At 39.6% G+C, this 20,953-nt stretch overlaps 1 protein-coding gene across 1 annotated transcript in view; it reads left to right on the top strand.

Moving 5' to 3' along the window:
• The first annotated feature begins 12,666 nt into the window (after positions 1-12,666).
• The window catches only part of USH2A (usherin), a 773,469-nt gene continuing 765,182 nt past the window's right edge, over positions 12,667-20,953 (top strand). Inside the window, exons 1-2 of the mRNA XM_007466317.1 lie at positions 12,667-13,151; positions 16,735-16,900. Coding sequence (XP_007466379.1) covers positions 12,667-13,151; positions 16,735-16,900 — 651 coding nt within the window. The remainder of the gene's footprint in view (positions 13,152-16,734; positions 16,901-20,953) is intronic.

Raw genomic sequence — 20,953 nt, 5'->3', positions numbered from 1 at the left:
CAGTTCTGGAGGCCAGTCCTGCAGCTGCCTGACAAAGAGCTCCTTTTTTGTGGTCATAGTGTCTTGTCGAGTTACATTTTTATTACATTTTCACTGCAAGCTGTAATTCAAATACAGAGTATTTATCCAAGTAGAAAGAATTTTACTGCCCCTATAGTGGTATTTTAGGTTAAAATTAGAGTCGATTCATTTGCCTCTACATAAAGTGGCTCCCTTATTGCCGATAACTTTAATCTTATCAAGTACTCATTCAAAACTGTGCTTTACTCCTCATTTTTCCCCCCAACTTCCTGGCTTTTTCTCAGATGATCCTTCTGAATGTGCTCTATTATTGTGATTCTCGAACAACAGAATTGTAGGCATGTGAACACCCTACAGCCAAAAGGGGCTGCATCTGTGGATCTCAGTTAAACTAAGGACTTTCTCTTCTCTCCTAAAATAAAATCCTTTATTTTTCTTTTTTTTAAGCAAAAGGCCAATTCTTAATTTCAAGGGTTTTCTTAGAATTGGTATCCATTCATCAGTCAGTGTAGCACAGTGCCTGGTAGACTGTAGATGCTCAGTGCCTCCTAAATTACTTTAAGGGTACATTTAGAATATAAGAAAAGGTCTAATACGAGAATGTTCTGAGATCATTGCTTTAAATGACAGTGTGGCATTTGGCAAAGATTTAGAGGGAGCTCGATTTGAATCTCGTATTTCTTCCTAAATATTGTCGTTCTTTAATAAATTCCTTAATATCCGGGTCCCAGCATCCTGATATCTCAAATAATGTTCGTTATTGCTGGAGGTTTTTGTATAGATAGATGAGATAGTTTTTCCAACATGATGCCTGATACATACTGTACACTCATTTAACACTTATAACGTTGTTAGTATTGTTATTATTACAAAGGGATTGCTCACATACTCATGTTCCTTAATTCTTCTTCATGAACTGTTTGATTTTGCATATATGTAAAAGCTGTAATTTTACATATATGCAAAATCAAATGTAATCAAGTCTGTTCTTGGGTATGGAACGAGGTAGAAATCATGCTGGTCTGGTCATCAGGAGACCTGAGTTTGGGTTCAAACCCTAACAATAGTGAGTCCCATCAGGGCTGAGCCTCACATCACCTCCCTTGCAAGCAGTTTTCTTTTCAGTAAGATCTCTTATTTCTCAAACTATCTGTTTCAGTTTTGCTGATAATGGTAGTGTTTACATAACTTTTAGAAACTATTTTGCAAATGTATTTTGCTCAAATTTTATTATCCTCATCATTTTTCTAACTCTTGCTCTTGAGGCCTTTGACTTCTGAACCTAAAAATTATACTAATAAACCACATAAGTAAATTACATGGGGAGTTACAGAGACCTTTTAGAAAAGTCTACTGATGCAGCAGATTCCATATTATTTTCCCTAAATTAAGACAAAAGAGCTCTCAAACACATAATGTTGGCATTTTCTCCTAAGCAAAATAATTTTTCTTCCCATCATCATGACTTTTACGTCTTCTCTTTGATTCTAAGTGTAGCACACATTTTTTATTTTTATTTTTTTTATTTTTTTTTTTTTACTCTTTGGGAGTGTTTTAGGGGTTATTCAGCTGGGTTGAGTTTCTAAGACCAGATGTACCACCCTCCCTGCTTAGTTCACTGTGCCCTGAAACCTGCTGTGTCTTCATGTTTCCTCCCTCACTACGATGGCACTTTCTCAAAAGCATGTTGAAATAGCACACCCCTGGGTTTCAGGCAATCCAGGGCTTTCCCGCTTGTTAAGAGGGAGGCACCTGATTCTGAGGAACGTGGCTCTTTGCAGAAACTTGAGCCTTAATTATTGCCGATTGCCTGTCTGGCTAGAGCTCCATCCTGTGCTCTGCTTGCCTGCTGTCCTTCCCTCACACTGTGTCATTTTCATTTTCAGACCCACACCCACCTATTTGTCCTCGCCAGCTATTAACTTGCTGGCCGCTACCTGTCCCATACTGCCTGGCAGCTGTTATGTCCCTGCCAGGCTCAGCTCTAGGAAGCCAATCTTGAATTCACCTGCCAGGCTCAGTCTTGGCCCTTGCCCAGCATGAGGAGAAAGAATGGACAGGAGTTAGATGGCCTGCCACACGCTATCAACGGTATCAAGTTCCCCACGTGTCCCAGCGCAACCTGAAATATCCATGTGAAGCTTTTATGCCTCAAACAAATGCAATTCCTGGGCCATCTGAGGGTGTGCATAATTTACGAACTATAAGAACATGTGTTCAACAGTTTTGATCAAGGCAGTAGAATGAGAATGGCTAGGACCTAGAAACTGAATGAAAATCGGAGGCTCCCAAAGTTATTTGTAATACCCTTGTTAATGCTTTGAACATTCTCAGAAAAATTTGGAAATCTGATATAATCTACTTTAGAGCAATGAATTGTATTTATGTATTTCTATAGGAAATACATGTCCTGTAAATGTAGGACAATCTTATTCTAAACTAGGTGTCTTCACTTATGTTGTTCCTGTCACTTGAAAGGCTCATTGTGTTGTCCTCTATCTATAAAAACCATTAATTCTCAAGACATAATTCAATACCCCAGCATTTCATGAAACCTCTGAGTTCGGCCTTCGAATAAGATGACAGGTAGTAGGTCCAATCCAGTTAATCTGGGCTTTGCCACTTGCCCATCAAGTGATGTAAGCCCATATTATCTTTTTCTTCACGTGTATTTTGGGAGTGATACTGTCTCTGTCCAATCTGTAGTGTTGTTATCAAGATCAAATGAGATAATCTGTAAAAGTGTTTGAAATCTAATGATAGAAAAATGTATGGTAGTATTCCCTCCAAATGTACTTATTCTCTCTATTGTCTTTGGATGTACAATTACAGAAAAACTCAGTAGGTATAAATTGGAAAAAAAAATATATATAAAGAAAGCTAACAGTGAAAAGCTAGTCTATGTTCTCTACATTTAATCCCCCGACAACCCTAGGAGGTAGGTAATATTCCCATTTTACAGATGAGGAAGCTGAAAAAAAGAGGTTAAGTAACCTGTCCAAGAACACACAGCAAATATAGGGGGTGGAGTCAGGGTTCTAACCCAGGCTGTCTCTGGAGCTTGCATTCTTAGCCACTAAATGGTCCTACCTGTCACAATGCTCCAGGTGATGGCGGGTATGTGGTCCGTTCATTTAACCTTATCTTTTTTTTTTTTTGAAATACCCCTAAGACATACTGTGTCCCTCACCAGCTTCTCAACATCTTACGGGGATAGGGCTGAGCCTCACCAGCAAGGCGTGGTGCTTTGCTCATGTTTTCAGTGACTGCCTCTTCCGACTGTGAAACATCTTCCACTGTGGTCTCCTAAGTCCGAGGGCTCGCATCCCTCAGGGCAGGTTACTGGCTTCTCTATTGGATAGTGCTGTGGCGTGCCTTATCTCCTGGTGGCTTGTTTTCTTCTTGGAAGTGAGAGGTTCTGACGTTTCTGTCATTCTCTAGGAGGCAAATGCTCCATTCTGGGGATTTTAGGCCTGGCCTTGAGGATCACATCATTCCAAGAAGTCAACTTCCATTGAGCCCGTGGGTGAATCTCTGACCCACTCCAAGGAAGGAGATTTCCCTTCTATGGGTTATTGGTGTTATCCTCGAATTAAGATGTAGCTTCTGCCTAAGACTGAACTGAACTAATGGGGGGGGGGGCCTTTCTAGTTGCCCTACTAGATGGGGTGTGTGACTGGCAGTAACGCTCCTTCACAAACAATCCCCGTTTCTGGTTGTCTTCTCTGATCTCACTTGCTACTGCCTTACGTACTTTCTTTATCCTTACGTTCCAGCGTGCCCTTACCTGTAGTCTTCTTCCTACAGGCCCTTTTCTTGGGGGAGCTTTCTCTTTCTCTCAAATAGTTTTCCTTGCTGGAATAAACTGTCTCCTTTTCTAAGACCCATCTGAGAAGATTGCGACCAGTTTTTTGTGTTTTTGTTTTGAAACCCGTTTGCCAACCAACTGGGTGTAACATTATTAAAGGACTTCTAGCCTCTTAGGGGACAAAGAGCTGCTGCCTCCTCAATATGCCTGAAAAATTGAAGATGCAGTCACTCCCTTCCAGGCACTACAAGTAGATGCTTTTACTCTGTGAGGTCAACTGTGCTCACTGACTGAAGGATATGGGTTTTTAATGGATGCAGGTTAGGTCATTAGTTGTCCATTGAATGCACCAGCCTTGTTTTCAAGTACATTTGATAAGAGTGTCAGCAGTTTTCCTGCTGCAGGTATAGATGTAAAAGGAAATGCAGCAGGCCCTGTGTATCACAGAGGGTAGTCCCTACTGTCATAACAAGCAACCCTAGGATCTCAGTGGCTTAAAACCACATGGGTTTATCTCTTATTCATGCTACATGTCCTGCATGTTACATGTCCATTGCAGGTTATCTGTGTGATCTAGGTGTAGTTATTCAGAGACCTGGATGATGATTGTTCCGTATCAATATGACCAGAAAATCAGAGGAGAGGGCCCCTCCAGCACTGACTCTTTAAACTTTCACCTTTAGGTCACGTGTCACTTTAACTCGCATGATACTTAGATTTATTCTTACTTTGTCAGTAAGTACCTTAGTTTAAGACTTCAGAAATCAAATAATGTGTGAATTATTACTATTCAAGGAAAATGATTTACTCTATGCTCTGAATTTTAAGCATTGTAAGGGATTGTATTGGTTCAGAAAATTGCAGAAGAAAATGGATGGGAATTTTCCAAAAATAGGAAGCATTTTGCTGAAATTTTCACAATGTGGAATCGGATTGGTGTAGAATATACATACTTCATGCTTGTAGATGAAGGTCAAAAAAATTCTAACAGAGCCTTAATGAAGAGATGATGGTGGGGTATGGATGAAGTCTTGAATTTTGTCTCCTCATATTGCTTAAAAAATCTTTTTTACAGTGTTCACACACTGTGTAATTTTAAAAGAGAAAGAAAATGTATGGCGTAGAGGAGAGAAGAAACTCAGTTTTTCCTCATCTTATTAAATGTACTTTAAACATATGTCAGGGCATATCCATCTGATGGGGTCCTCCTCCGCCTGGCTATGTCTACTTCCAGACTGGGTATTGGCTTACACTGTCCTCTGTCTCAGGAAGAATCTGCTAATGTTAGCAGCCATGGTCCTCTCTATCCGAGTTACTGTACCCACTTACTAACTCAGTCATTTACTTTTTTTTAAAATAAATTTTATTTACTTATTTATTTATTTAGGCTGTGTTGGGTCTTTGTTGCTGCACGTGGGCTTTCTCTAGTTGTGGTGAGCGGGGGCTACTCTTCCTTGTGGTGCATGGGCTTCTCACCGTAGTGGCTTCTCTTGTTGTGGAGCTCGGGCTCTAGAGCGCAGGCTCAGTAGTTGTGGCACACGGGCTCAGTACTTGTGGCTCGCGGGCTGTAGAGTGCAGGCTCAGTAGTTGTGGCTCACTGGCTTAGTTGCTCCACGGCACGTGGGATCCTCCTGGACCAGGGCTCGAACCCTTGTCCCCTGCATTGGTGGGCGGATTCTCAACCACTGTGCCACCAGGGAAGCCTGAACCATTTGCTTTTAACATCTCTCTTGTTCTCTCGGCCTCTCTGTCATGCACCTTCCTTACTGGGTAGTATATGTTTCCTGAACCACCCCCTAGCCTGGCCCACCACACTGTTTGATTTATAATCTTGGTTCAGTCCTTCAGGTTGACAGGACCGCAGCCCAGGCCACAATCTGAGGTTGACACCCCTGTATCCTAGTCACACTTGATATTGGTGCTGCTGTTACACTATAAGTAGGACACACTGGTCAAAAACATTGCACTTTGATGACTTTATAGATTCATTTTTGTCATTTAATCTCTTTATAATTTGAAAGCACAAAGATTGTTTCTATATTGGCAAAACTAATATAGTCTTTATAAAATAGCTAGTGTTTTCAATTCTGGCAAGAAAAATATAATAAAAATAAAGAACACGAAATTAAAAAATCAAACATTGTTTGAGTGCCCCTCCTGTTAGACATGCTCCTTTCTCAAGATGCAAAGATAAACAGAATGAAGCCCTTCCAAATTGCGATTTCCACATTTGTGGAATGAGGTAAGAGCACTTACCTCCTAGAGTTATAGTAAAGATGAGATGGCTTTGTGTGTATATGTAAATACACACACGTGTATAAATCATGTGTATGGTGCCTGCTACATGTGGGACACTCAATATACGGCATCTATTGTGATGACCGTTATGACTCTAACCCAATCTTTAATTATCCGAGAACTAGCCATCTGAATTTTCAAATGTGAAAAAGGGTAAGGATATAATTGGAAAAAATCCCCAATGATAGATGCTAGGTGTTCTCAGCTACCATACTGTTAAAAAGACAAAAACCCAGAATCAGAATATTATCCTCAATGCGTTGTGCTTGCCCATTGTAACCTGTGGTTGGTTATTTGGTTGGATAACTGTGTCAACAGTCAACTTCTATCATAGAAAATCACGAAGCACAGGGGGAACAAAAAGGCAGAAGAAATAAGAGTGAGAAAGAGATCAACAGATAGCAGAATTTGTTGTCATAGGAAGATGTCAATGACTTATTGATATTTATTATAGACATTGAATGGTTTCCAGCTTTCTGGCATTACCAGAAACGACTGCTGTGAACATACAGAATATGCCCCCTGGTGCACAGCACTAAGGTTTTCTAATGAATGTGCATAACTGTGAACATGCTGTTTTTTAGAGTATAGGCAGCTTCAACTTTTCTAAATATGCCAAATTGTTCTTTAGAGCATTTGCATTAATTTACCCTTCCACCTGAAATATTTAGAGTTCATTTTGCTACATACCCTTCATAATGGTTGGCATTGTCCTAATATAAAATTTGTATGATCTAGCGTGTGTAAAATAAAATTTCATTGTGGTTTTAATTTGCCTCTCTGTAAATATTGATGAAGTCCAATACTTTCTGTAAGTTTATTGGCCCCTCATGTTTACTGTTCTCTGAAATCCTTGTTTATATCATCTGTCTTTTTAAAAAGAATTGGAATATTCGTCTTTCGATTCACAGAAATTATTTAAGCATTCTCTGTGTTCATTCTTTTCCCATGACATGTGTGACATGTCTCTAATGTTGTGGCTTAGGTTTTCTTGGGTTTTCCCTTTATGGGGACATTTGATGAACAGAAGTTCTTGATTTTAATGTAGTCCCATTTATTTATCTTTTATGTTTTGCACTTGTGTCCAGTTTAAGAAATATGTTCCCGTCTTAAGGTGGTTAAAGCATCTTCTTTAATTTCAAAAGATTTTCAAGTTTTGTCTCTAAACATTTAGGTCTCAATCTATCTCGAAGTAACTTTCGTATATAGTGAGAAGTAGGGATCCAATTTCATTTTATTTTCCAGTAAGTGGAATTGATTTTCCTTGTAATATTTACTAACTAGTTCATCCTTTTTTTTAGTGATATGCAGGGACAAATATAAGTCTATATATGTGTGAGTCTTTTCCTACGCTTCTGATGTTTCTATCGGATATTTTTCCCCATCTCTGCACTAATGTTGCACACTCCTAGTTTATATGGCCCTATGTCCATCTTGATATCTGTTAGCAAAGTCCCTCACCTTCTATGTTTGCAGTGCCTTGGATATTGTCGGCTGTTTGCTCTTTTTTTATATGCTTTTAAATAGGTTTGTCAAGTTCCATGAGAAACTCTGCTGTGCTTTTCATAGGAATTGCATTGGATTAATAGACAACTATATGAAAACTTGATCCTCGTGATAGTCGTTGAATCCAAGAACATAATTTCTCTCTCTGTTTTTGGTCTCTTAAATGTTATTCAGTAAAACTTGATTTTTTTCATAGTAGTAATGCATTTTTTAGATTTGTTCTTAAGTACCTTATAATATGAATAGCATCTTTTAGGTATATTTTCTAATTTGTTTATTTCATCCTCTGCCTGGCACAGAGACGTGCAGTTGATTTTTGTTTATTGATCTTTGCCTCACTCTTATTAAACTAAATTATTCTGCAGTAATAAGGAACTCCAAGATTTCAAAAAATTCCTTTAAACAATAAAAGTTTATTTTTCACACATGCTATGTGTCCAGTAGGGCCAGCAAGCCGACTCTGATCTATATCTTTCCAGCCAGGGCAAGAGGCTGACAGAGCAGGCACCATCTGGACGTGGCAGAGTGAGCACAGGAAATTGCACACTGGTCCTTGTAGCTTTACCCTGGCAGTGGCTCATATTTCATTGGCTACAGCAAGTCACGTGGCCACCTCTAACTTGACAAGGGGTCAAGTAGTATGTGCCTAGAAAAAAGAGCCCAAAATTGATGAGCAGCATTCATCATATGTACATCTTCTCTCCAGAACCTAGGTCAAATATTTGTCTTTGGATTTTGTTATTTAGAGAAATATATGACATTTGATAATCATTTTCAGTACTTATGCTTTGCTTTTTATTTTCCTTATTTTCATGCACTGGCTAGTAAAATGTTGATTAGAAGCTGTGATAGTAGGTGTTCTTGCACTACTCCTGATTTTAACAAAAGTGCTATTTATCCTGATTATTATTATTATTTATGATGTTGTTTTTGTAAACTGTCAAGTTATAGAAGTTTTCTTCTTTAGTTTGTTAAGGATTTTGGTCCTAAAAACTCACAAGAATTTTTACTGTTTTTATGGTGAATTAATATATTTTTAAAATTCAAACCAATTTTGCAATTCTGGAATAAAGCCAACTTTGTCTGGAATAAAGCCAGCTTAAAAGATTTAAGCTTCTTGTATACTTCTCAATTCAGTTTGCTTATGTTTTATTCAGAATTTTTTTTTGCAGTATGTATATGAGCATGATTGGTCTTTAATTTTCCCTTATCATATTCTCTCTCTCTCTCTCTCTCTCTCTCTCTCTCTCTCTCTCTCTCACACACACACACGCGCGCGCCCTCTCCCTCTCCCTCTCTCTCTCTCTCTCTCTCTCTCTCTCTCTTTTTGGTTATACTGCCTCAAAAAAGAAGGGAAATATTCTCTTATTCGATTTGTAAGAATGTTTGTAAAAATTGGAATTACAGTTTTCCCAGATGGGTGGTATAACTGATTTGCACAACTCTCCAGGCTCACCGTTTTCCTTGTGGGAAGAAATTTAACTGCAGACTATAACAGATAGAACTATTCATCTTAAATTTTTAAAAATTTACTACTTTTTTTTTTTAAATAATTTGCACAAAGCGAACAAACCTTAAGTGTAAAGCTTGATGAACTTTTAAAAATGTATCCACCTGTGTAACCACCACCCATATCAAGATAATGTCCAGCACTCCTGCTGGCTTCTTTGAACACTTTCCAGTCTCTTCCTCTGTCTTAAAGAGAGCACTGTTCTGACTTCTGTCACCACAGATTAGCTTTGCCTTTGCACTTCATATAAATGGAATCATACACTATGTTCTTGGGGGTGTCTGCCTTATTTCACTGACGACCATGTCTGTGAGCTTCATCCACGTTGTTGCTTGTAATGGTAGTTCACTTTTCTCTCATTGTGCTTTCTCCTTCCAGTCTATGCATATACCACAATTTCTTTATCTGTTCTGCAGCTGATGGACATCTGGGTTGTTTCCATCTCTCTTTCTTCTTGAATCAGTCTAAGTTGGAAATATTTTAAGCAACTTTTCCAATTTGCCTAAGAACTCAAGTTTAATTCTCATAAAATTGTCTACTTTTTCTTGTATTTGTAATCACACTGCCTCTGTAGTTTATGCCTCTATTTTCACATCTAATAGTACTTATTATACATTCACTGTTTTTCTAGATCATTTATGCCAGAGGTTAGTCAATTTTAATAGCAAATTAAGGGATGTTAAAAACCCAAGAATATCCCTTGATTTTGTCCATCAATAGGAGCTAAGCCCCAAGGACTTGAAAACACTAAGCTTATTATAGTAACGTTTTCCACAATAATGAGTATGAACTTAGTTACAGTTGTCTAACTAAAAGACCGTTTTTTGGACTTTTTCAAAGGAAGGAAATTCTGATTCAATGATGTCTTTACCACTAGAAGAAGAAATTGCTAGGAATTCTCAACTGTTCTTTGAAGAACTGAGTCAATTTCACAGCCTTTGAATCTGGGCTTGGCCATGTGACTTGCTCTGGTCAATGGGAACATTAGCAAATATGATATAAGCAGATGCCTGAATAATACTTTTACATTAGGCTCTCCCATCTTTTGTTGCTTGGAATTTTCATGCTATCACCACAATGAGCTTGGGTTAGACTCCCATGAGTGTCAAGCCAACTGCTAGATGAGAGAGTGAGGCCAAATCAGACCATCCAGCCCCAGCCAAGCTGGTCTAGAACAGAACTACCCAGTGAATCCACGAAAATATATGAGAAAAGTAGTAGCACATAGTTACTTGTATTGAACTAAACTTTCCTCCTGTACCCTCTTACTTTTTTTTTTTTTATGTATTTCTCAGGCACTTCTAGTGGTGGTAGAACTGTTGGTGCCCACATCATTTACCAGGTGTACCTTCAGGATTGCTAGTACGGAATTGCAAAAGTTGAGGGCCATGTCAGTCCATTGTCTGCCCTTGCAAATTACAGGCAGCATTGCCGGTTGTGGAGCAGTTGCTAATCTTAGATCGTCTCCTTTGAGTCATGACTTCCTACTACAAAGCAGGAGTTGTTATGTGGAGATGATTTTTTATCCCCAGAATGGTGACCCAAAAGATATACTGAAGCACCACAATTAAAAATTAAAGTTAATCTTTGGATTCTTAAGGCATAAAGGGGAGCCAGACATTGAATAACACGTTGGAAGACCGATGTTGGTTGCATGTTTTGTAGAGGTGTGAGTAATCCATTTGTCTACCTCACTGTGTCCTATGTACCTATTTCCAAACATATTTCCCCAGATTTTCCTTACATATTAGCTGGTTTTACATTAAAGCTTGCTTTTAAATAAAAATTGCCCTTGCAAGATTATAATAATCAACTAGTAGAGAGAATAGGATAATTTGACAAAAGATGAAGATTTCCTCTGGAAGCACCTAGTTCTGATTGGTAAAGTTGATACTTAAAAGTTGTGGCCAGGTCTCTCTTGGAAGAGAAATGAAAGGAAATTTGAGTGAAGACATTCTGGATTTGTCTCTGGCTGCCTTACTAACAAGGAATGCCATACAGACATTTCTCTCACTTCTAAACCTTTCTCTAAATATGATAACTTATAGAAAAAGCCCAACTGGCTAGTTGTTTCCCAGGTGAATTTTCCATTTATAGGACAGTGGAGGGATAGAAGTATCAGCTGCTTTAGAATGTTTCTCATATAGGATGAGATGTCCCAGACGGTTGAAGAGAGTTTTGGATGTAATAAAACTACACAGAATTGACATCAAACATGCATTCATAAATACACACATATTCATATCCAGTCAAGCAGCTAAAAAGTCAGCAGTCCTTTTGCTTCTGTAAGATCCTCTTGATGACATGATTAAATGGATTGAGGTGCATGAAAGCCAGGGAAAGGGGAGGGGCAAAAGAAGGGATTAGAGGATAAGGTGCACTGCTACTTTAAAATTATGCATGCCTGGCCCCATGCTGGTCCCTCCCACTGCTTGAGGCACCTGCTGGAGGCTCGAGGAGCTCAGTTCCAGGCGGGCCAGCCAGCAGACTGCACTCTGAGTTTCAGGTAACCAAGCGTTCGCTGTGCAGAATCCCTGACTTGGGCACCCAAGTCTTCCATGCGGCCGTCCTGCTGCTGCGGCCTATTTGCTGAGACTTTCCGGAGGTTACCGCAGCGTTGCCAGGCAACCAGGGACAGCGGTCCTGTGAAGAGCCATTTGTCACACTGAGGGGCCTGGTTGAAATGCTATAAAGAAATGGTAACTCAGCTTATTTATCAATACAATTACTTACACAGTATTAGGGGTCCATATGTAACCTACAAATAGTCATATGAGGAAACACACAAACGTTTGCTAAATACTAAGGCTTAGGACGGACAGATGGTGTTGGGTTTCTAATCAGCTTTACCGTGAGCTTAAAGTTGCCGCACATGCTGCGATGAGGCGGGGGAAAGGCCCAAAGTGCTTTGCCAGCTTTATTCGGGACATCTGCAAGTTAGCTCTGGGTTAACAACGTCCCGTGCTTGTGTAAAGGAAATCTATATAGTTCTTTACCTTGTGACGGAGAGTAGATAGTGCTAATTCCCTGGGGTGCAGTAGCAATCTGAAATTACTGTGTGGGGAAATATATTAATAAAAGTATGTGCATATATGTATACGTCAAACTGGTTGTCCTGTGGACTTTTCGAGTGCTTAATTTGCCCGATGAAGATAAGTTAGCAAACGAGTGAGTGTTTTACTCTAGAGAGTGTACTTCAAGATGTTTTTAAGAAGTTTAATAATGTTTCCCGGGGACTCAGAATCCCCATGCTTAGAATGCACCGAAAGTTTTAAAGATGTAACAGCTCTTCCTTGACTGTCTGCTTTTGATTCCCAGACACCAGCTGCTACTCATGTCTTCGCCATCACTAAGGAGGCCTCCGGTGTTACCCCAGTGTGAAAAGGCATCTGCGGTTTGCCGAAAGTGGATTTATCTCAATGTTATTTAAAGCACCCCGTGTTAAAGAGTCGCTGGCCAGCGCCGTCGGCCTTATTATTTATTTAGAAACGCTTGATTGGAAGGAGAATGCTTTTGCGTAAACATGAATTGCCTGGCTCTTTCTTTGGGCTTCGGCTTCTTGTTTCCCACCCCTAAAACGTGGCTCTTTACCTATTTTGCTTCCATATCGTGGGCTGACTCGCAGGGCCTTTTCCCAAGGCTGGAGAACGTGGCAGCTTTCAAGAAGGTTTCGGTGGTGCCAACCCGAGCGACGTGTGGACTCCCAGCCCGAAGCACCTTCTGTCAGAGCTCTGCCGCAGCTGAAGGCCTTCGGGTCTGTCCCCAGCGGTTCTGCATTCAGGATTGTCCTTACCGATCGTCACCCCCCACCTACACTGACCTCTTCTCAGCAGGCCTCAGGGGCTGCATCACCGTAGACGGGCGTGACCCGAGTCCCGATGCCCGCGGCCATTCTGCAAGTTTCATTTTTGGAAATCACCAGAGTTGCTTTGCCTCTCCTGCTGCTGCCAGGCTGGCGGCGTCATTTACTCTAGCTGTGTGGTTGAAACCCGAGCAAGAAGGTGTAATGTAAGTAGCAGAGGGAGTGTAAGCTTTCCTAGGGTCCTGCAAAATCAGTAAGAGCCAAGGGTATTGCAACTTGAATTCCAACCTAGAAATGAAGGCACTTTGGAATTGATGCAGCTGAAGACCTACTCCTATAGTAGGCTCTCCTGGTCAACTTTATATTCCAAATAATTTTTCCTACATTCAAAGTATTTTTCTCCTTTCCATGGATGAAGTAAACCCTCAAAGAAGAGGGTGTTAAAATAATTTCATGGCAGGCAGACATGTTTACACCTGGCTCTTTTTTTTTTTTTCCCCCCAGCAGTTTAGCTAAACTTTTGGTCTTAGTTTTCAGAGGCTCAACCAGACTCAGTGTGAGTTTTAAGTCATGGGTACTAGTAATACAAATAATGGATATTTTCAAAGTTTTGGTCCAGGTTTGTATAAACAACCTGCCCTTACTAGAGTATACAATTTTCGTTAGGCATATAGTTCTCTGAGGGCTTAGGACTGTGTTGTCTGCATCCTTATTTTCCCAGGAAGAGATGTTTGTTTAACTCATCTTGGAAGATGCTCAATAATGAGTTGAATAAATGAATGACACTCTATCTCTGCAAAGAGGTCGCTTTTGGCCCTTCGCTTCCTGGCGTTTTCATCTGTTAGGAAATATATAGAGAAGCATAAAAGATTCCCAAAAGCATTCATGCCATTCATCCCAGTAGAGATGCCTTCAGTGAGTTCGGAGGGGGGCTTCCTTAACATTTTTGGTTATTTTCTATAATCACCTGATTTTCATTCTGTAATAGTTTCTGAAGCTGGTATCTAATGTTTCCCCTAAGTGTTTAGAAGCAATCTGGAAACTGGAATGAGTAGGACAGTTTTGAGGCATATTTTGCTTATCTTTCGTCTTCCTGTGGGGCTCTTGCCTCTTCTCCTTGTGAAGTTTTCTTTGTATGAGGATGTTGGCCAAATATCTAAAAACTCATGAAACAAACCAGAAAAGTCTTTCAATTTCATAAGCAAATATGACTTAAATATCTTTGGTGTTTAGTTTTAATGTGCCAAGTGAAAGTTGGCATATTTTCATTATGTTTTATTTGGAGTGAAAATCGTCACAAACCGTTACCCCTATTTCTGTATGTGCCCTGAAAGAAAACCCTGTTTTCTTACTGTTTGAAATGTCAGTAAATCCAGCCTACTTAGTTTATGTAACTAACGTGCAAAGAATTTTAAAAAATTGTCTCTTGACAAATATGGCTAGGATGAAATATTTTTTCCAAGCTTTTTACAAGGGATATGTCTACCAAATTCATCTTCCATTGGTATCATTTTGTATAAATAAGACAGAGGAGTATTTATAGAGGCAGTAGCACATGGTATATGGTTTTGAGAGTTCCATGCATCAAGGTCGTTTCCATTCTCAAAACTGAAATACCTGTGGGAATTGGGGGAATTTCGGGGTGTTTGTACTAGATAAGTAAAACAAACAAAACATGGATTATCCAATTATTGTTTATTCAGGAGCAAAATAAATCCAGTTCCTAAATATTTTGCTACCTGCCTTCGTCTCACATTCATTATCTACCCAAGCTAGTATGTTTACAAGCAAACAAAATAGCAAGGAAGATAATCAATAACATATTAAGAAATGCATTTTCAGTAAGCTTGGGGAAATAAGCCTACATGTGGCAAATACATCCTTGAGTAATGGTCAAATTATAACTTGTAGATTTAACTCAAGAGAAATGAACAGAGGCAAACTCTTCTTAGATTGTTTAAGACCTAGAGACAGGGAATAGAGAGAAACTCTTTCATTCCAGTGACTTAGAAATATTCACCTACCAAAGGGTTAAAGAAAAAAAAATCACAATAGAATTTCCATAGGGTTAAAAACAATCACAATAGAATTTCCATAAAATCGTATTTCCACTTTATATGTCAACTAAACCTATTTGCCTAATATAAAATATATATATGTGGTCTCATAACTTTATCACCAAATATATGTACAAATAGAGTAAAAAAGTGACAGTGAAATAGTGACTGTTAAGTGTTCTCCAGTCATATTACCTCTCAATTCTCAGAAAGAATAAATGCAAATGAGAAGGAATGATTTGTGAAAAAATGTGCCCTTTAAGGAAAGTTTTAAAAGCACCTTTAGCAATAATTCTTGGTTTGCCCAGTCTTACCTTTGCCTTTTCGATTCTTCCTACTCAGATCACTGACTCATTTTTTTGAGGCTCTACTATAAACCAGGCTATGGTGCTATTGTCAGAAAACTCATGATCGAATGGGAAGACGGATGGATGGGTGTTGTTACCAAGGCAGCACAATAAGTGAGCTCAAGGGAAGGCCTCTTATGAACCTTGAGCAGGGAGGATTCTAGGATCAGGCATTATCCTGGAGATGCTGAGTAGGAGGCAACCAGGTGAAGAAAGGAACCCAGACTCCTCTAGGACTTGATAAAATTCTCCTGCCTGGGATGTACCGCCTTCTTGAGTTCTTGTCTGTGAGATGCAGGCTGATGCGCATCTTTAATAGCTAGTTATCTGGGGGGGATGTCGATGGCTACTGTCCATGGTATTTCTCTTTAAATAGCAGATTTTGGGGAGTAATCTACTCAGGGGGCTCTTCTCTCATCTGCTAAAAAGTTGAGTTGCTAGTTTGAAATGTAATAGGAAAGGGTTGCTTAAGTTCATATCTGTTTCTGCTCAGTGGGTACAGAGTGGCTAGGCACATGCAATGATATAATTAGTATAAAATAAAATATATTAAACATAAATCAGTAGAGAAATTAGAAGACATAAAAAATAAAAATGTCTATTTAAAGGGATGGGAAAGGAGTGCCATTGTGATCAGGATAGAAGTGATTTAAAAGAAAATAATTTGATAACTGGCCCTACACAGATCTAAAATTTTTCTGAAAATTCTTCTATTTTATCAAAATATTTCACTGTACTCTTAGAAGATTGGGTGACCTTTCATCCAGGATCATTACCATGATCTCAGTGCCTCAGTTGGGCCGTGTGGTCATGGCGAGCTACAGGCACTGGCTTTGGCTTCTGGCTGGTTGATGATGAGGGAAGTAAAGGCTATAGTTGTCCATTCTCCATTTCATCATGAGAATTAAATAGAGCGATTCTGACCTCAGGGTTAGCGGTTTAGAGCCTTCTATGGACACTAACCTCTCTTTACATTATAAAAGAAAAGAAAAGAAAGAAGATTTGTGCTGGTGACTCAATACCCAAGCCGGATGTGGTGTATTGTGCCGCTTCCTATAAAAGAAATAGCAGAGGAACTAATGATCCAATAGGCTAAACGTTGGTTTTGCAGGATGATTCGACCACCTTAGCTCCCATCATGAATCTCCAATAAAGGGAGTGGAGGTTCTGGGGGAATATATTGTAAATAAGAATTCTATTTTTTATTGAAATAAAAGGGCTTCTTAATTGAGAGAAAGCTTTCCCTGAATATGATAACATTCAGGTGCTTATTCACTGTGACCCTTTGAGTGGAGTTTGGGGTCAGTTACACCATCACTGGATGATGGCTTAGCTTCTCTTTTGGTTGGAGGCTGACCTTTTCTCTTTTCTGGTTGCTTCCCAAGGTGTGTTATAGAAAAGACAGCGGATGGGCAGATTGTGTTCAAACTTACAATATCTGAGAAAGAGACCATGTTTTATTACCGCACAGTAAATGGTTTGCAGCCTCCAATAAAAGTAATGACGCTGGGGAGAATTCTTGTGAAGAAATGGATTCATCTTAGTGTGCAGGTGAGTAAAATAAAAAATATTTAGCATTTGTTTAAACACAGGGATCCATCTTCCTTTCTTTCCGTTAAATGGCATCTTCCCATCAGATTTGAAGCGCTACCTTTTAGATTTCAACTATGTGTAAATGACAACTAAAGAAAAACAATATTTAAATGACCTAATGATGTATCTCTTGATATACCAGAATTTTCCCCTCAAAATTACTGTGAAAATGCCCACAGAAGGTTAGGGCGATCCCATTTGGGGTAATATCCTCAGGAAATGTTTGTTTTATTTGCTTGGTGTATTTTATTTTGTTCAGAAATGTGGCAGGGCTCTTTTGCAGTCTAGTTCTAATTTTACTAGTCTTGGCAGTATTAAGACCCCTGCCTGGTTTTTACAGAGGTTTTTGGTGGATAGCATCTGATGATATGAATACAGTTCGGCTGTTGTGTTAAAATGTTGACCTTAGAACTGATGAACTTCACACATCAGACACTCAAAAGGTGTTATATTATTACTTTAGTTGTCACCCACAGTTTGTATTCGCCTTAGAAGCTGCTAAAGACTGAGATAACTGTGAGATGGTTGGTATTTTATGGTTGTCAGGAATGGAGACAGTTTATTCTTTGGTTTCTTTAGGGCTCTGGAATGGTCCAGTGCAGCGTCACCCTTGCCTTTTATACCAGAGGTACTGTGTACTGTAGTTTTCAGTATATGCTCTCATAGGTGTGCTCTGATGTGGTCCATGCAAACCCCATTTACCCTAGAGGACATTTGTACCCTCGTGCACTTTATGAAAATAATCTTTGATTTCTCACATTTTTTCCCTCACCCTGAAGCAGGTAGACTTCCTTATGTTACTTACCAGAGTTCTTGGCCTCCTTAATCAATAGAAATTGATAAGAGGCCAGACAAGAGATTCAGGCAAGGCTTTACTGGGGCCCCTGCTGCAGCCGCGGGGAGCAAAAGCAAGTAAGAGATTCCCTTGCTCGCTCCCTGAAGGGGGGGGTCGAGCTGATCCCTTATATGGGGGTGAGGGTAGAGGTGTGTCCAGGGGTTGGGCCAGAGTGGTGGCTTAGGTGTTCTGCCCACCCCTTTGGTGGCGCTGTGTGCAGCGGGCATTGTGCAGTACCCTGCTTTTGCTCTGGCTCTTCAGAAGTGGCAGTTGTTTTTTTTTGTCTTTCTGTATCTTGTCCATAATTTGCCCCAACTGGACATGTATGCAGTTATTTTTAGTCCCTTATAGTTTCTTTCTTTATATTTTGTTGCCCCAGGAAGCATTTGTCCAGGTGTAAACACAGCAGCAAAGTGTCCCAGGTTCCAGCCTATCCCACTTAGAAGGTCTTGAAAATTGTTATTTGGATTTTAAAGTCTCTTTCAGCATAGCTACCGTTATTGAGGGTGAAAATACACTTGAAACATACCTTTGTTTGGCCTGGTAGTATGAAATTCTGCCATGTGTGTGCACTGCAATGCATTAAAAGCCTTAGGAAGAACATTTAAAATAGAAATGCAGAGAATTAGCAATGATTGATTTCCATAGGATGGTATTGACACAGTGATATTCAGTCATCATGTTAGACTTACCTACTCTGCTTTTCTTAATAATCTTTGATTTCTCACATTTTTTCCCTCACCCTGAAGCAGGTAGACTTCCTTATGTTACTTACCAGAGTTCTTGGCCTCCTTAATCAATAGAAATTGATAAGAGGCCAGACAAGAGATTCAGGCAAGGCTTTACTGGGGCCCCTGCTGCAGCCGCGGGGAGCAAAAGCAAGTAAGAGATTCCCTTGCTCGCTCCCTGAAGGGGGGGGTCGAGCTGATCCCTTATATGGGGGTGAGGGTAGAGGTGTGTCCAGGGGTTGGGCCAGAGTGGTGGCTTAGGTGTTCTGCCCACCCCTTTGGTGGCGCTGTGTGCAGCGGGCATTGTGCAGTACCCTGCTTTTGCTCTGGCTCTTCAGAAGTGGCAGTTGTTTTTTTTTGTCTTTCTGTATCTTGTCCATAATTTGCCCCAACTGGACATGTATGCAGTTATTTTTAGTCCCTTATAGTTTCTTTCTTTATATTTTGTTGCCCCAGGAAGCATTTGTCCAGGTGTAAACACAGCAGCAAAGTGTCCCAGGTTCCAGCCTATCCCACTTAGAAGGTCTTGAAAATTGTTATTTGGATTTTAAAGTCTCTTTCAGCATAGCTACCGTTATTGAGGGTGAAAATACACTTGAAACATACCTTTGTTTGGCCTGGTAGTATGAAATTCTGCCATGTGTGTGCACTGCAATGCATTAAAAGCCTTAGGAAGAACATTTAAAATAGAAATGCAGAGAATTAGCAATGATTGATTTCCATAGGATGGTATTGACACAGTGATATTCAGTCATCATGTTAGACTTACCTACTCTGCTTTTCTTTTTTTTTTTTTTAATCTTTATTGGAGTATAATTGCTTTACAATGGTGTGTTAGTTTTTGCTTTATAACAAAGTGAATCAGCTATACATATACCTATATCCCCATATCTCCTCCCTCTTGCATCTCCCTCCCACCCTCCCTATCCCACCCCTCCAGGTGGTCACAAAGCACCGAGCTGTTCTCCCTGTGCTATGCGGCTGCTTCCCACTAGCTATCTACCTTACGTTTGGTAGTGTATGTATGTCCATGCCTCTCTCTCGCTTTGTCACAGCTTACCCTTCCCCCTCCCCACTCTGCTTTTCATTAGGTTATGAGTTTAGAAAATTTGGTTGTCAGGACGCAGAGGTTTCCATGCCACCAGGGTTGAAAGGACCTACAAAAAGATGGGTCACGTCTGACATCTATAGCATATGATGGATTCAGTGTGTCATGCTTGCCTCTCATTTGTTCAGTAGTTAGCAGATAGGGGACTAATTTGTTCTATATCTTGTCCATTCCACCCACTGACCAGACCAACAGAATTGTGTTATGACGTTTCCATATAAAAAATGGAAATAGAAACCACTGCAGAGGGGCTTCCCTGGCGGTCCAACGGTTAAGACTCTGTGCTTCCACTGCAGGGGACGCAGATTTGAGCCCTTGTTGGGGAACTAAGATCCCGCATGCCGCCGTGTGGCCAAAACAAACAAACAAACAAACAAAACAAACAAAAAAACACACCGAAGACTGAAGAAATGGAATCTTCAAACGATGTTGAATAGCTATATTTGTCGCATATTTTTATATCAACGCTGATGAAAAAAATGCTTTTTACTTGCCTTTATTTTGCCTTATCCGTGAAAATGTGCCATGTTTTGGCAGGCAGTAGTACATTAAAAGCTTTACAAAGAAAGTTTAAAATTCCAAATGTGAAGAGGTAACCATGACTGAATTACTCCCCTGGGAGTCAAATGCTCTTAGAGTGCCTATTGGAATCAGCATTATCATTTCAATACATGTCAAATATGAGTCACTTCCTAGTCTAGGCAAAATTTCTTTATAAATCTTTAAATCTTCCCCTTCTTTCAAGAAAAGGTTAAAGTACTTATGATTTAATGAGACTGCTTTATTTCATAACTGACTATCAAGAGAAAATTTGTCCTATCCAATTTGTATTCTTCTTTTATTTATTTACTTTTACATAAGTTCCCCCCCTCCATTCTACATTTTACGTTAAAACTACAGAATGAAACAGTCCTCAATCATCAGAAAAGCCATACAGATCGCTTATTTATTCATCTGGCATTTATTAATAGATTTGGGGGTACCCAGCATTACGGAGACCTGGATTCATTCAAATAAAAATTAAAGAGCAATTATTTAAATTGGGGTTCTGCATAGGTTTCCTTTAAACTGGAAACAAGTCTGAATACATTTGAGATATTACAGTATTTATAATAACTCATAGATGTTTAATAAAGAATGTGCTCATTCCTTGGAAGTTAATACAAAAAGCAGTGGGAAGGATAAGAGATGAGGTGTAGAGAAATCTGACTCAGGTAATGCTACTCAGTAGTTTTAACAAATACGCTTGACTCAGTTTTCTTAATTATGTAGTAAGAGGATAGGACTAGATGAACGAAACCAGACTTCCTGGAATTCTACGTTAAAAAGTGACTTTGAAA

Source organism: Lipotes vexillifer, unplaced genomic scaffold (assembly GCF_000442215.2).
Source record: "Lipotes vexillifer unplaced genomic scaffold, Lipotes_vexillifer_v1.1 scaffold139, whole genome shotgun sequence".
Taxonomy (NCBI): Eukaryota; Metazoa; Chordata; class Mammalia; order Artiodactyla; family Lipotidae; genus Lipotes; species Lipotes vexillifer.
Note: the sequence above shows the minus strand (reverse complement) of the source record. Positions and strands in the feature narration are given on the sequence as shown.